The 16424-nt window shown below is 49.4% G+C and overlaps 1 protein-coding gene across 50 annotated transcripts in view; it reads left to right on the forward strand.

Annotated features, from left to right (window-relative positions):
- The window catches only part of LOC125750354 (uncharacterized), an 83847-nt gene that overhangs the window by 17847 nt on the left and 49576 nt on the right, over nt 1-16424 (forward strand). For 48 of the 50 annotated variants that reach the window (XM_049028023.1, XM_049028048.1, XM_049028047.1 and 45 more), the window contains exons 8-9: nt 241-2088; nt 10602-10974. In XM_049028023.1, coding sequence (XP_048883980.1) covers nt 241-2088; nt 10602-10974 — 2221 coding nt within the window. The remainder of the gene's footprint in view (nt 1-240; nt 2089-10601; nt 10975-16424) is intronic. The other 2 variants (XM_049028030.1, XM_049028049.1) reach the window with 2 other exon arrangements.

Below are 16424 nucleotides of genomic sequence, written 5' to 3' on the forward strand. Positions count from 1 at the left end.
AGCACTGTAGGTTCCCAGAATGGCCAAGAATCTTTTCAGTATGTGGCAGTCCAGCCTCTCTCAGATCCTGTTCCTCCTAATGATCCTACAGTACTTGTAGGCTCTACTAGGGTACAGGGGGTAGTGCCCCAGCGAGTGCTAACCGTTGCCCAGCAGCTACCCTCCCAGCAGAGCTACTCCGTCACGCAGCAGCTAGTGCCCCAGCAAGTCCTAACCAGTGCCCAGCAGGTAGGGTCAAAGCTACCCTCCCAGCAGAGCTACTCCTTCACGCAGCAGCTAGCGCCCCAGCAAAGCCAAGCAGGTGCCCAGCAGCTACCGTCCCAGCAGACCTACTCTGGCACGCAGCAGCTAGTGCCCCAGCAAGGCCAAACAGGTGTCCAGCAGGTATGGTCTAAGCTACCCTCCCAGCAGGCCTACTCCTTCACGCAGCAGCTAGCGCACCAGCAAGGCCAAGCAGGTGCCCAGCAGCTACCGTCCCAGCAGACCTACTCTGGCACGCAGCAGATAGGCTTTGCTCAGGGACTAACCGGTGCCCAGCAGGTAGGGTCTAAGCTACCATCTCAGCAGGCCTACTCCGTCACGCAGCAGCTAGTGCCCCAGCAAGGCCAAACAGGTGTCCAGCAGGTATGGTCTAAGCTACCCTCCCAGCAGGCCTACTCCTTCACGCAGCAGCTAGCGCCCCAGCAAGGCCAAGCAGGTGCCCAGCAGCTACCGTCCCAGCAGACCTACTCTGGCACGCAGCAGATAGGCTTTGCTCAGGGACTAACCGGTGCCCAGCAGGTAGGGTCTAAGCTACCATCTCAGCAGACCTACTCTGGCACGCAGCAGCTAGTGCCCCAGCAAGGCCAAACAGGTGCCCAGCAGGTATGGTCTAAGCTACCATCTCAGCAGGCCTACTCCGTCACGCAGCAGCTAGCACCCCAGCAAGGCCAAACAGGTGCCCAGCAGCTACCATCTCAGCAGGCGTACTCCGTCACGCAGCAGCTAGTACCCCAGCTAGGCCAAACAGGTGCCCAGCAGCTACCATCTCAGCAGGTGTACTCCGTCACGCAGCAGCTAGTACCCCAGAAAGGCCAAGCAGGTGCCCAGCAGCTACCGTCCCAGCAGACCTACTCTGGCACGCAGCAGATAGGCTTTGCTCAGGGACTAACCAGTGCCCAGCAGGTAGGGTCTAAGCTACCATCTCAGCAGACCTACTCCGTCACGCAGCAGCTAGTGCCCCAGCAAGGCCAAACAGGTGCCCAGCAGCTACCGTCCCAGCAGAGCTACTCCATCCTGCAGCAGCTAGTGCCCCAGCACGGCCTAACCGTTGCCCAGCAGCTACCATCCCAGCAGACCTACTCTGGCACGCAGCAGATAGGGTTTGCTCAGGGACTAACCGGTGCCCAGCAGGTAGGTTCTAAGCAGAACTGCTCTGGAATGCAGCAACTAGTGCCCCAGCAAGTCCTAACCGGTGCCCAGCAGGTAGGGTCTAAGCTACCCTCCCAGCAGAGCTACTCCATCCTGCAGCAGCTAGTGCCCCAGCAAGGCCAAACGGGTGCCCAGCAGGTATGGTCTAAGCTACCATCTCAGCAGGTCTACTCCGTCACGCAGCAGCTAGTGCCCCAGCAAGGCCAAACAGGTGCCCAGCAGCTACCATCTCAGCAGGTCTACTCCGTCACGCAGCAGCTAGTGCCCCAGCAAGGCCAAACAGGTGCCCAGCAGCTACCGTCCCAGCAGAGCTACTCCATCCTGCAGCAGCTAGTGCCCCAGCAAGGCCTAACCGTTGCCCAGCAGCTACCATCCCAGCAGACCTACTCTGGCACGCAGCAGCTAGTGCCCCAGCAAGGCCAAACAGGTGCCCAGCAGGTATGGTCTAAGCTACCATCTCAGCAGGTCTACTCCGTCACGCAGCAGCTAGTGCCCCAGCAAGGCCAAACAGGTGCCCAGCAGCTACCATCTCAGCAGAGCTACTCCGTCACGCAGCAGCTAGTGCCCCAGCAAGGCCAAACAGGTGCCCAGCAGGTAGGGTCTAAGCTACCCTCCCAGCAGAGCTACTCCGGAATGCAGCCGCTAGTGCCCCAGCAAGGCCAAACAGGTGCCCAGCAGGTATGGTCTAAGCTACCATCTCAGCAGGTCTACTCCGTCACGCAGCAGCTAGTGCCCCAGCAAGGCCAAACAGGTGCCCAGCAGCTACCATCTCAGCAGAGCTACTCCGTCACGCAGCAGCTAGTGCCCCAGCAAGGCCAAACAGGTGCCCAGCAGGTAGGGTCTAAGCTACCCTCCCAGCAGAGCTACTCCGGAATGCAGCCGCTAGTGCCCCAGCAAGGCCTTACCGTTGCCCAGCAGCTACCATCCCAGCAGGACAACTGCAGTAGTTGGGCCCTGTACCAGAATAGTGATGGGTCTTGGCAGGGCTACCTCAGTGAGCAGGCCCCAGTATCCCAGCAGGGGTCTGGCACATTGGTTAGCTTTGCTTCTGGCCAGAGCTTTGGGTCTACTCAAGGCGTCAGTTCCCAGGCTGCCTCTAGTCTTGGTGCTAGTGGTACTCTGGGCTCACAGACCCAGCTTGGCTCAGGTTCTTCAAGTGTGTTGGCCCCTGGAACAGGTTGGCTCAAGAAGTCCTTGCCGAACTTCATCCCAGGTGAGGCAAAGGGGTTTTCTGGGTCATGTGCACACTTCCATGTGACTACGTCTAATGTCATCTGTCTTTCACAGGGAACAAATTGTCCAGCTGGTAATTGACCATATCAGTCTTTCAACTCTGCCTGGTCATCATAGCTCTTGAACGTTCTCAACTTGGAAGCTCTTCCTCTGACTTGTGTATTTGGCTTCAAATAAATAGTTTGCTGAACTTCTCCTGTGATTCCTTCTGGTTTCTGTGGCTGCCTGACAATGGCAGTGTGATCTGCAAGGTGTACCTTCCCTCCAGTGGAGATTTCTTTAAGACTGCAAGGGAAGCTCAGCTTCCCCTATAATGTCACAAAATTAATGGTCAAATTATGTACTATTGTATTAACATTTTATTGACTAAAAATGCGTTAGAAAACGTTCATCTCAAAGACGAGTTCGTTCAGAATCAGTTAGATATAGCAGGTCGGCTGGCTTGATTTTCTTCTCATACATTCCCGTAGCATCACAGTGCATTTCCCCGTTGAAGCCCAGCGTCCATTGACTTCAATGCGGCTGCTTTGAACGGGTTTTTTCAGTGCTTTGAAACTAAACGGTCATTGGATAAACGCTGCGATTATGTCCCGCCCACGGACGCTCAGCGTCTCTGGGGGTGAATGAGAAGAAAATGAGGAGTGGGCTGGCCTGGACTCCGAGCTTCTGCGTGATTGGAGGGTCTGTCAAGATTGCATCTCCTTTTGACTGACAGCGATTTTGTACTATAAGGAATTGCTGAAGCTATTCGCGCTCAGTCCCATCGCGGATTTCTCAAGTTCAGTCGAAATAAAAACTGCTGCAACCTATTTATATTTGCTTGGCGAAATTGCTTGATTTTCATTTCACACAATTATACACCACATTCCTTGTTTCACTTTTACAGAGTTTAATATTTTTAGATCATTCATATAGTAGGCTTAGGCTAGGCTAGCGTCGTGGGTGAAACTGCACACGATGGCAGACAGTGCTAATATTGTCGACCTTTACAAACTGTTTTCATTAATGGCAACAATTGGAGCTACACCGTTTAAAGCGGCTCAAGTCCTACACCCGAAACACAATGGGCCAAGGCCGTTTAAGCAGCCTAGCTCTGCTGGCCATTGAGAGGACACTGGTCAAGTCACTGGAAAAGACGCCTAGTTGGTACGACAGGGTCACAGACCATTTTCTTGAAAAGGAACGTAGGGCAGAATTTACTTTTAAATAGACAATTTTATGATGTAGGCCGAAAATGAGCTTCCCCTATTTGACAGACCAGTAGCCCCCACTGCTTCCCTCAAACCTGAGTTCTGGCCTCAGTGATCCATTAATTCTAAATGGCCGGTCTGTTCACAACTTGATGCTCTCTAGGCTGCATTGTGTTGCAGCCTGGACTGGTGTGTGACTCATGCAGTCATGATATTGGTATTTCAGTTCAAATGTTTGCCTGCAGGACACGATGGGCTATTAGTTGCCAAACTTGGCAACATGAATTATGCACACGCTGGTCTGTAGGTCTTTGTGGGGACTCCATTAATAGGTGGAGAACTTGTCCCAACCTTCAAATGGCCTTAACCTCTACGCAGCCTTATCCTGAACCACAAGTAACATAATTCAATGTATGAAACTGAATTTCTCCTTGTGGGGACCAAAACTGGTCAAAATAGCAGGATTTTACCTCATAGTGGGGGACATGTGTTTCCCCACAATGTAGTGCACATCGGGGCCACCCCCACACCTAGAACCTTTCCTGATAGGATTAAGACAAGCTTCCTGTGTACGGCCGAACCTTTACATAGATGTGATTTGGCTAATGGATCAGTATAGCCAAAACTGCGTTTGTTGCCCTGTCAAAGTAAATGCATGTTACTGTAAATCACCATTTTTACACATGCAAAAAAAACAAATGGATATAATCTATATTAGCTCGTGTGTAAATGATCATGTGTAACACTACAAACTCCATGTGAAGTTGAATTTATGCAGGTGTGATACTGCTTTAGTCTTGGGAGAGTGGTCAGTGATATTCCTAATCATTTGAAATATTTGTTGGCTTTGTTTTTAATCTACTAAACGTGAATGCGTGATGGAAGTCTGAATCATTTAAGAGATACGACTCCATTTACGATAAAAAGGTGCAGGCAAGTTTTCAGAAAATACAGCTTGTCTTGGAAAGGTACGTCAAACGTTTTTGCGACATACCTGCTAAATTATCAGTTTTATGGTAATCTATGCCGATTTGTGTCACTCAACCGTAAAATCCCATTATAGTGAACTCGCCTATAACGGAATATCTTCTATAACGGACGAGGTCCGCTGGTCCCGGCCGTGCGCCTTTAAGAACATGCAGAAAAAGCATCAGACTCGCATATAACGGAATTCCGCTTTTAACTGACAATTTGGTCCCCAGGGCCGCTTTTCGCTGTGGTTTTGTTCGCTATAACTGACATGCAGGCTCCGCCTACAAGGCACATGACATGTCGATGATATCCAGCACAGATACGTAGTCGGGATTATTAATAGTCACGAATCTGCTCAGGCAAAGTTGGAGACTCGAACCTGGGTCCCAGAGGTGTGAGGCAACAGTACTAACCACTGCACCAGGATTACTATATATACAATACAATAATCTATACCACAAGTGTGTCTGCTGGGGTGTGGCATGAGTAAATGGTGTCCTGTAGTTGTGTTCTGGGCGTACAGCAACTCTGGATGTAACGGACTTTGGATATAACAGACTCTTTTGCCAGGTCCCTTGAAGTCCGTTATAAGTGGATTTTACTGTATAGTATCACAATGTCATTTACGACACAGATTAAGAACACCTGTTACTAAGCGGTGCCGTCTAATGTAAAATAAAACTCGCGGCAAAACAGAAAAAGCGACACACAGATTGTTCAATCCCTGTGAAAGATTGTTGGCGTCACGTTTCTCCGGCTCCAGTTCCTGTGCTCGGTGCAGTGGAAATGTGTTCTGTGGAGTGACGAATCATATTTCTCTGTCTGGTAGTCTGATGGTTGTGTATGGGTTTAGCGGAAAAAGTAAAAATGCCAAAAGTCTTGTATTTTGTTTGGTTAATTATGCTTATGGTTAGGGCTGGGTAGGGGTTAAGGGTGTCCTGATTAGGATTAGGGTTTTCCCCATAGAAATGAATGGAAGGTCCCCATTTAGATAGGTACCCAAACTGGCATAACATAGATTGCTGATGGTTGGAGGTATCCTTGACATTCTGAAGTGGGGAGATACATTGTCACACTGGGGCTGCTGACATGTTGGGCCAGTAAGACCAGTTTCTCCTTCTGGTAGGCGATCACCTCTTCGTGGTGTCTTTCATTCTGTTCCCTCAGGGTTGCCGGTTCCTCACTCTTGCCCCTCAGAACAGATGTTTTTTCACCCTCAGACCTGAGGAGCTCTTCACTACATTAGCAGCGAATGTTTCTGCACCAGCGGGTCTGAGTGGAGGTGGAGGTGGAGGAGGGGGACGGGGGGCGAGGCAGCAGGACGGGTGGGGTTTGGTGATCTCCCAGACTGAAAGGGATTCTGGGGACTCAGGCGACAGTGTCGCCCAGAGGGGGACTGAGGGCCACGTCAGAGGGGGCCTGATGTAGAGGGGCCCAGAGGTGGGATGGCTGATGTAGAGGAGCCAGGTGTGGAGGTGCCACATGTTGAGGAGCCCTGCCGATCACACTGGAGGGGACCAGATGTTGGTGGGCCAAGAGGAAGTGGCTGGGGAGTAGAAAGCACAGATGTCTGGGAGGTGGGTAGACTACAGACATCTATGCCCCCGGGACTCCCTCAAGTGCCTCTGAGCCTAGGATGGCCAAGACTCGGTCCTCCCCAGGAGTGAGAGGAGGCAGACTGGTGCTCCCCCAGCCCTCCTTTTGGTGACGCTGACGTCGTCCCTGCACTTCCCCCTCATACTCTCTGCCTTGCGGCTCCAGCCATGGCCCACAGAATGTATTTTTTTCTTTGATCTCCTGCCATTTTTTTTCTTTTCAGAATTTGTTGTAGAATTTTTCAACCTTAAGACAATATCTAGCCGGTTTCCTTCAACCTTGTTGATTAACACAGCACGCTCTTTGACTGAAAATTGCGGATTATATTCCTGTGCCATTTTTATTCTGGCCAGACAGGATGTCTTACGACGAGCACAAGTGCTTGCATAGTGTTGAGCATCTACATGCATCACCACTGGAATATGACAGTCCTTCGAGACCGTTTTACTCCAGATGTTAGTTAGTTTAACGATGCATCGCATCATGTTAGTTTAATGCAAACATCCATCGTGGTGCAGGAAACATACCCCACAGGTAGATATTTCTCTGCTCATCAGTGATGTGTTATTGTAATGCCGAATTTAATTATCTTGCGAATGTTAGCTGGTGCTGGTATATAAGCTATGTCAGTTTGCAGACAGTGAAGAGAAAGTCTAGAGACATCTCTTCTTATTTTAAGAAGAAAGTTAGTGCAGGAGAGAGAGAGCCAAGAGGGGGGGGGCATGCTCCTCTAAGTGAAGAGGAGGATGAAGAGGAACAAGCAGAGGCAGAGCATGATGAAGATAGACAGACACAGACAGCATCAGTAAGAGAATGAAGATGAAGAACATCAGACAGCAGCAGATCAGGAACTATGAAGGCAGCAACTATGGTTAGAGAGGCGAGGCAGGACTCGGCAAAAGCAGGTGTTCCACCTGATCCTGGACCAGCAGGTGAAGTGATGAATCACTAGGCCGGATAGTAGTTTACTCTTTAACACCATTTGGATGAATGTACGGTTAGAGTGTGTTTCCATTAAGTTACAAGTCATGACATAATCACTTCTGCCTTCTGATTTATATTTATTAGTAGTTGAGTTTGATTATGTTAAATAGAATTGTGTACAGGCAAATAAGTTAAAGCTGAACTGAACACAACTGGAGACTAGTGTGGTGTGTTTAGACTTGGTTAAGCTTGTTCCCAGTAACAAAACAATTAAGTGAATAACACACATACATAACACATTAAAACAGGATTATTGTGGAATGTGAATTGTACAAAGTAATTGTAAGTCTATGCATATGTGATCACTGGAACATTAAATGTAACGCAAGAAGTGGCTCACACACTTCCTGTGTCATCGTGGGGTTTCCCCCCACAGTCCAATTACGTACTGAGGCTAACTCAAGTTATTAAATTGCCTGTAGGAGTGAGTGAATGGTGAGTGTGCCCTCTGATGGGTTGGCGTCCCATCCTGGGTTGTTCCCTGCTTTGTGTCCGGTTCCGGACCCCCTGTGACCCTGAACAGGAGAAGCGGCTTCAGAAAATGGATGGATGGATGTTCCCAGAGGTGTTTGGTCCCAGAGGTGTGAGGCAACAGTGCTAACCACTGCACCATCATGCCAGCCCCATGTATGGGACATGTAGGAGAAAACTGTCACAGGTTACCCAGTGTGTGACAGATATCAAATACCAGCGTGTTCCCAAAGGCAAATCGAGAGATTCTGAGCTTAAGAGCCAATAAGGCACAGATTAATTATCCGTAGTGTTGTTAACGGGGTTCAGTCTGTACCATTAGTCACAGAAAACTGGTTGGTCATTGTACAAATGAGGATCAGATGATATATATTAAAATATTATGAATAATCTAAATTGCATTTTAAGATGTGTTGATTATTGTTTGTTTAGAACAGTATTCTTAGTATTCTACATATACTCTGTTTAGGCCTGATATATATACATACATACATATAAACTAAATTACATATAAAATATATACGTGTGTATATGTGTGTATATACAGTATATACATACGCAGTACCAATTAACTTTGGACACAACTGTGGTTTATTTGTATTATTCTGCACATTTTAGAATCATCATAAAGTATCAAAACTGTAAAATAACGTGGAATTATGCACTGAACAAAAAAGTGTCAAAAACAAATCATTTGATGGGGAGGGGGCAGATTAGCAGAATAAGGTTCCATGTGGGCTGTTCCCTGCCCTGCACCCATACCCTGTGGGATAGGCTCCAGACCCCCCGCAACAGTCAATAGGACAAGCAGATACAGGAAATGGGTGGCTGGAGAGAAACTTATTGCTCAAGAATCATGAGAGAAAATCACAATCTTTATTCTGAGTAAAAAGAAAATTGTGACTCTTATTTTGTCCAGAATCGCACAGCCTTAATCCTCATTTTACATTTCTGCTGCAGATACAATGAGGCAACAATGCACATGTAACCTGAGTAACAAACCTAAATGCCAAGGGTATGCACTATGCATGCAGGAATACATTCAGATGCATGTTACATGTACACTATCATGCAGTACAAATTAAGAACCATTATCAAATTTTTCTCAATACTTGCTCCTACCTTGTTTGCCAGTTATGGTTTCCATAGTTACCAGCTGCTTCTAATTAGACTGCATGAGGCGGGAAAGTTAAAGGCTGGAAGTGTAGACTTGCTGGGTATCCAGAGTGTGAATGCTTAGTTGTGACTGACAGTGTAACACCAAAGGCTATGCACTGATTTCACCTCTGTCTCGTTTTTGTAGCTGAATGATGGCGCTTGGAGTTGATTTATTGTAAGTTGGGCTTCAAAAAGAGCCATGATGATCTCTGACCACTGCAAGGTATTTGCTGAGTGTAACTGCCCTTTTGCCTCTTCTGCAGGGTGCTTTGCTTGGTATCAGTCTGCTACACTGATGTAGGACTGAGTAAGTGTTACTCGTGGCTTACTAATGGGATTGTGAGGCTGGCTGAGGAACCTTGATGGGTGAAAATCCCCTTACTCCTTGGTATCGTGGTTATATTCCGGCTCTTGTACTCTTGCTCCCTAGGTGCTGGCATTGGCTTTCCTGTAAAATATAAGTTGGCTGCTGGATCTTCTGGCAGCAGCTCTGGGTCCAGCCAGGCACAAGTGGCAAAGAGCGCTTGTGGGTCTGACCAAGGCACGGGATCCTTCTCCTACTTGACCAGCACTGTAGGTTCCCAGAATGGCCAAGAATCTTTTCAGTATGTGGCAGTCCAGCCTCTCTCAGATCCTGTTCCTCCTAATGATCCTACAGTACTTATAGGCTCTACTAGGGTACAGGGGGTAGTGCCCCAGCGAGTGCTAACCGTTGCCCAGCAGCTACCCTCCCAGCAGAGCTACTCCGTCACGCAGCAGCTAGTGCCCCAGCAAGTCCTAACCAGTGCCCAGCAGGTAGGGTCAAAGCTACCGTCTCAGCAGACCAACACCGTCACGCAACAGCTAGCGCCCCAGCAAGGCCAAACGGGTGCCCAGCAGCTACCCTCCCAGGAGAGCTACTCCTTCACGCAGCAGCTAGCGCCCCAGCAAAGCCAAGCAGGTGCCCAGCAGCTACCGTCCCAGCAGACCTACTCTGGCACGCAGCAGCTAGTGCCCCAGCAAGGCCAAACAGGTGTCCAGCAGGTATGGTCTAAGCTACCCTCCCAGCAGGCCTACTCCTTCACGCAGCAGCTAGTGCCCCAGCAAGGCCAAACAGGTGTCCAGCAGGTATGGTCTAAGCTACCCTCCCAGCAGGCCTACTCCTTCACGCAGCAGCTAGCGCACCAGCAAGGCCAAGCAGGTGCCCAGCAGCTACCGTCCCAGCAGACCTACTCTGGCACGCAGCAGATAGGCTTTGCTCAGGGACTAACCGGTGCCCAGCAGGTAGGGTCTAAGCTACCATCTCAGCAGGCCTACTCCGTCACGCAGCAGCTAGTGCCCCAGCAAGGCCAAACAGGTGTCCAGCAGGTATGGTCTAAGCTACCCTCCCAGCAGGCCTACTCCTTCACGCAGCAGCTAGCGCCCCAGCAAGGCCAAGCAGGTGCCCAGCAGCTACCGTCCCAGCAGACCTACTCTGGCACGCAGCAGATAGGCTTTGCTCAGGGACTAACCGGTGCCCAGCAGGTAGGGTCTAAGCTACCATCTCAGCAGACCTACTCTGGCACGCAGCAGCTAGTGCCCCAGCAAGGCCAAACAGGTGTCCAGCAGGTATGGTCTAAGCTACCATCTCAGCAGGCCTACTCCGTCACGCAGCAGCTAGCGCCCCAGCAAGGCCAAACAGGTGCCCAGCAGCTACCATCTCAGCAGGCGTACTCCGTCACGCAGCAGCTAGTACCCCAGCTAGGCCAAACAGGTGCCCAGCAGCTACCATCTCAGCAGGTGTACTCCGTCACGCAGCAGCTAGTACCCCAGAAAGGCCAAGCAGGTGCCCAGCAGCTACCGTCCCAGCAGACCTACTCTGGCACGCAGCAGATAGGCTTTGCTCAGGGACTAACCAGTGCCCAGCAGGTAGGGTCTAAGCTACCATCTCAGCAGACCTACTCCGTCACGCAGCAGCTAGTGCCCCAGCAAGGCCAAACAGGTGCCCAGCAGCTACCGTCCCAGCAGAGCTACTCCATCCTGCAGCAGCTAGTGCCCCAGCACGGCCTAACCGTTGCCCAGCAGCTACCATCCCAGCAGACCTACTCTGGCACGTAGCAGATAGGGTTTGCTCAGGGACTAACCGGTGCCCAGCAGGTAGGTTCTAAGCAGAACTGCTCTGGAATGCAGCAACTAGTGCCCCAGCAAGTCCTAACCGGTGCCCAGCAGGTAGGGTCTAAGCTACCCTCCCAGCAGAGCTACTCCATCCTGCAGCAGCTAGTGCCCCAGCAAGGCCAAACGGGTGCCCAGCAGGTAGGGTCTAAGCTACCCTCCCAGCAGGTCTACTCCGTCACGCAGCAGCTAGTGCCCCAGCAAGGCCAAACAGGTGCCCAGCAGCTACCATCTCAGCAGGTCTACTCCGTCACGCAGCAGCTAGTGCCCCAGCAAGGCCAAACAGGTGCCCAGCAGCTACCGTCCCAGCAGAGCTACTCCATCCTGCAGCAGCTAGTGCCCCAGCAAGGCCTAACCGTTGCCCAGCAGCTACCATCCCAGCAGACCTACTCTGGCACGCAGCAGCTAGTGCCCCAGCAAGGCCAAACAGGTGCCCAGCAGGTATGGTCTAAGCTACCATCTCAGCAGGTCTACTCCGTCACGCAGCAGCTAGTGCCCCAGCAAGGCCAAACAGGTGCCCAGCAGCTACCATCTCAGCAGAGCTACTCCGTCACGCAGCAGCTAGTGCCCCAGCAAGGCCAAACAGGTGCCCAGCAGGTAGGGTCTAAGCTACCCTCCCAGCAGAGCTACTCCGGAATGCAGCCGCTAGTGCCCCAGCAAGGCCTTACTGTTGCCCAGCAGCTACCATCCCAGCAGGACAACTGCAGTAGTTGGGCCCTGTACCAGAATAGTGATGGGTCTTGGCAGGGCTACCTCAGTGAGCAGGCCCCAGTATCCCAGCAGGGGTCTGGCACATTGGTTAGCTTTGCTTCTGGCCAGAGCTTTGGGTCTACTCAAGGCGTCAGTTCCCAGGCTGCCTCTAGTCTTGGTGCTAGTGGTACTCTGGGCTCACAGACCCAGCTTGGCTCAGGTTCTTCAAGTGTGTTGGCCCCTGGAACAGGTTGGCTCAAGAAGTCCTTGCCGAACTTCATCCCAGGTGAGGCAAAGGGGTTTTCTGGGTCATGTGCACACTTCCATGTGACTACGTCTAATGTCATCTGTCTTTCACAGGGAACAAATTGTCCAGCTGGTAATTGACCATATCAGTCTTTCAACTCTGCCTGGTCATCATAGCTCTTGAACGTTCTCAACTTGGAAGCTCTTCCTCTGACTTGTGTATTTGGCTTCAAATAAATAGTTTGCTGAACTTCTCCTGTGATTCCTTCTAGTTTCTGTGGCTGCCTGACAATGGCAGTGTGATCTGCAAGGTGTACCTTCCCTCCAGTGGAGATTTCTTTAAGACTGCAAGGGAAGCTCAGCTTCCCCTATAATGTCACAAAATTAATGGTCAAATTATGTACTATTGTATTAACATTTTATTGACTAAAAATGCGTTAGAAAACGTTCATCTCAAAGACGAGTTCGTTCAGAATCAGTTAGATATAGCAGGTCGGCTGGCTTGATTTTCTTCTCATACATTCCCGTAGCATCACAGTGCATTTCCCCGTTGAAGCCCAGCGTCCATTGACTTCAATGCGGCTGCTTTGAACGGGTTTTTTCAGTGCTTTGAAACTAAACGGTCATTGGATAAACGCTGCGATTATGTCCCGCCCACGGACGCTCAGCGTCTCTGGGGGTGAATGAGAAGAAAATGAGGAGTGGGCTGGCCTGGACTCCGAGCTTCTGCGTGATTGGAGGGTCTGTCAAGATTGCATCTCCTTTTGCCTGACAGCGATTTTGTACTATAAGGAATTGCTGAAGCTATTCGCGCTCAGTCCCATCGCGGATTTCTCAAGTTCAGTCGAAATAAAAACTGCTGCAACCTATTTATATTTGCTTGGCGAAATTGCTTGATTTTCATTTCACACAATTATACACCACATTCCTTGTTTCACTTTTACAGAGTTTAATATTTTTAGATCATTCATATAGTAGGCTTAGGCTAGGCTAGCGTCGTGGGTGAAACTGCACACGATGGCAGACAGTGCTAATATTGTCGACCTTTACAAACTGTTTTCATTAATGGCAACAATTGGAGCTACATCTGCAGGTGTAGAAAGGAGCTTCTCCTGTTTAAAGCGGCTCAAGTCCTACACCCGAAACACAATGGGCCAAGGCCGTTTAAGCAGCCTAGCTCTGCTGGCCATTGAGAGGACACTGGTCAAGTCACTGGAAAAGACGCCTAGTTGGTACGACAGGGTCACAGACCATTTTCTTGAAAAGGAACGTAGGGCAGAATTTACTTTTAAATAGACAATTTTATGATGTAGGCCGAAAATGAGCTTCCCCTATTTGACAGACCAGTAGCCCCCACTGCTTCCCTCAAACCTGAGTTCTGGCCTCAGTGATCCATTAATTCTAAATGGCCGGTCTGTTCACAACTTGATGCTCTCTAGGCTGCATTGTGTTGCAGCCTGGACTGGTGTGTGACTCATGCAGTCATGATATTGGTATTTCAGTTCAAATGTTTGCCTGCAGGACACGATGGGCTATTAGTTGCCAAACTTGGCAACATGAATTATGCACACGCTGGTCTGTAGGTCTTTGTGGGGACTCCATTAATAGGTGGAGAACTTGTCCCAACCTTCAAATGGCCTTAACCTCTACGCAGCCTTATCCTGAACCACAAGTAACATAATTCGATGTATGAAACTGAATTTCTCCTTGTGGGGACCAAAACTGGTCAAAATAGCAGGATTTTACCTCATAGTGGGGGACATGTGTTTCCCCACAATGTAGTGCATATCGGGGCCACCCCCACACCTAGAACCTTTCCTGATAGGATTAAGACAAGCTTCCTGTGTACGGCCGAACCTTTACATAGATGTGATTTGGCTAATGGATCAGTATAGCCAAAACTGCGTTTGTTGCCCTGTCAAAGTAAATGCATGTTACTGTAAATCACCATTTTTACACATGCAAAAAAAAAACAAATGGATATAATCTATATTAGCTCGTGTGTAAATGATCATGTGTAACACTACAAACTCCATGTGAAGTTGAATTTATGCAGGTGTGATACTGCTTTAGTCTTGGGAGAGTGGTCAGTGATATTCCTAATCATTTGAAATATTTGTTGGCTTTGTTTTTAATCTACTAAACGTGAATGCGTGATGGAAGTCTGAATCATTTAAGAGATACGACTCCATTTACGATAAAAAGGTGCAGGCAAGTTTTCAGAAAATACAGCTTGTCTTGGAAAGGTACGTCAAACGTTTTTGCGACATACCTGCTAAATTATCAGTTTTATGGTAATCTATGCCGATTTGTGTCACTCAACCGTAAAATCCCATTATAGTGAACTCGCCTATAACGGAATATCTTCTATAACGGACGAGGTCCGCTGGTCCCGGCCGTGCGCCTTTAAGAACATGCAGAAAAAGCATCAGACTCGCATATAACGGAATTCCGCTTTTAACTGACAATTTGGTCCCCAGGGCCGCTTTTCGCTGTGGTTTTGTTCGCTATAACTGACATGCAGGCTCCGCCTACAAGGCACATGACATGTCGATGATATCCAGCACAGATACGTAGTCGGGATTATTAATAGTCACGAATCTGCTCAGGCAAAGTTGGAGACTCGAACCTGGGTCCCAGAGGTGTGAGGCAACAGTACTAACCACTGCACCAGGATTACTATATATACAATACAATAATCTATACCACAAGTGTGTCTGCTGGGGTGTGGCATGAGTAAATGGTGTCCTGTAGTTGTGTTCTGGGCGTACAGCAACTCTGGATGTAACGGACTTTGGATATAACAGACTCTTTTGCCAGGTCCCTTGAAGTCCGTTATAAGTGGATTTTACTGTATAGTATCACAATGTCATTTACGACACAGATTAAGAACACCTGTTACTAAGCGGTGCCGTCTAATGTAAAATAAAACTCGCGGCATTTCAACTAGCGGCAAAACAGAAAAAGCGACACACAGATTGTTCAATCCCTGTGAAAGATTGTTGGCGTCACGTTTCTCCGGCTCCAGTTCCTGTGCTCGGTGCAGTGGAAATGTGTTCTGTGGAGTGACGAATCATATTTCTCTGTCTGGTAGTCTGATGGTTGTGTATGGGTTTAGCGGAAAAAGTAAAAATGCCAAAAGTCTTGTATTTTGTTTGGTTAATTATGCTTATGGTTAGGGCTGGGTAGGGGTTAAGGGTGTCCTGATTAGGATTAGGGTTTTCCCCATAGAAATGAATGGAAGGTCCCCATTTAGATAGGTACCCAAACTGGCATAACATAGATTGCTGATGGTTGGAGGTATCCTTGACATTCTGAAGTGGGGAGATACATTGTCACACTGGGGCTGCTGACATGTTGGGCCAGTAAGACCAGTTTCTCCTTCTGGTAGGCGATCACCTCTTCGTGGTGTCTTTCATTCTGTTCCCTCAGGGTTGCCGGTTCCTCACTCTTGCCCCTCAGAACAGATGTTTTTTCACCCTCAGACCTGAGGAGCTCTTCACTACATTAGCAGCGAATGTTTCTGCACCAGCGGGTCTGAGTGGAGGTGGAGGTAGAGGAGGGGGACGGGGGGCGAGGCAGCAGGACGGGTGGGGTTTGGTGATCTCCCAGACTGAAAGGGATTCTGGGGACTCAGGCGACAGTGTCGCCCAGAGGGGGACTGAGGGCCACGTCAGAGGGGGCCTGATGTAGAGGGGCCCAGAGGTGGGATGGCTGATGTAGAGGAGCCAGGTGTGGAGGTGCCACATGTTGAGGAGCCCTGCCGATCACACTGGAGGGGACCAGATGTTGGTGGGCCAAGAGGAAGTGGCTGGGGAGTAGAAAGCACAGATGTCTGGGAGGTGGGTAGACTACAGACATCTATGCCCCCGGGACTCCCTCAAGTGCCTCTGAGCCTAGGATGGCCAAGACTCGGTCCTCCCCAGGAGTGAGAGGAGGCAGACTGGTGCTCCCCCAGCCCTCCTTTTGGTGACGCTGACGTCGTCCCTGCACTTCCCCCTCATACTCTCTGCCTTGCGGCTCCAGCCATGGCCCACAGAATGTATTTTTTTCTTTGATCTCCTGCCATTTTTTTTCTTTTCAGAATTTGTTGTAGAATTTTTCAACCTTAAGACAATATCTAGCCGGTTTCCTTCAACCTTGTTGATTAACACAGCACGCTCTTTGACTGAAAATTGCGGATTACATTCCTGTGCCATTTGTATTTTTATTTTATTCTTACGACGAGCACAAGTGCTTGCATAGTGTTGAGCATCTACATGCATCACCACTGGAATATGACAGTCCTTCGAGACCGTTTTACTCCAGATGTTAGTTAGTTTAACGATGCATCGCATCATGTTA

The sequence above is a fragment of the Brienomyrus brachyistius genome, chromosome 10 (genome assembly GCF_023856365.1).
Source record: "Brienomyrus brachyistius isolate T26 chromosome 10, BBRACH_0.4, whole genome shotgun sequence".
Classification (NCBI taxonomy): domain Eukaryota; kingdom Metazoa; phylum Chordata; class Actinopteri; order Osteoglossiformes; family Mormyridae; genus Brienomyrus; species Brienomyrus brachyistius.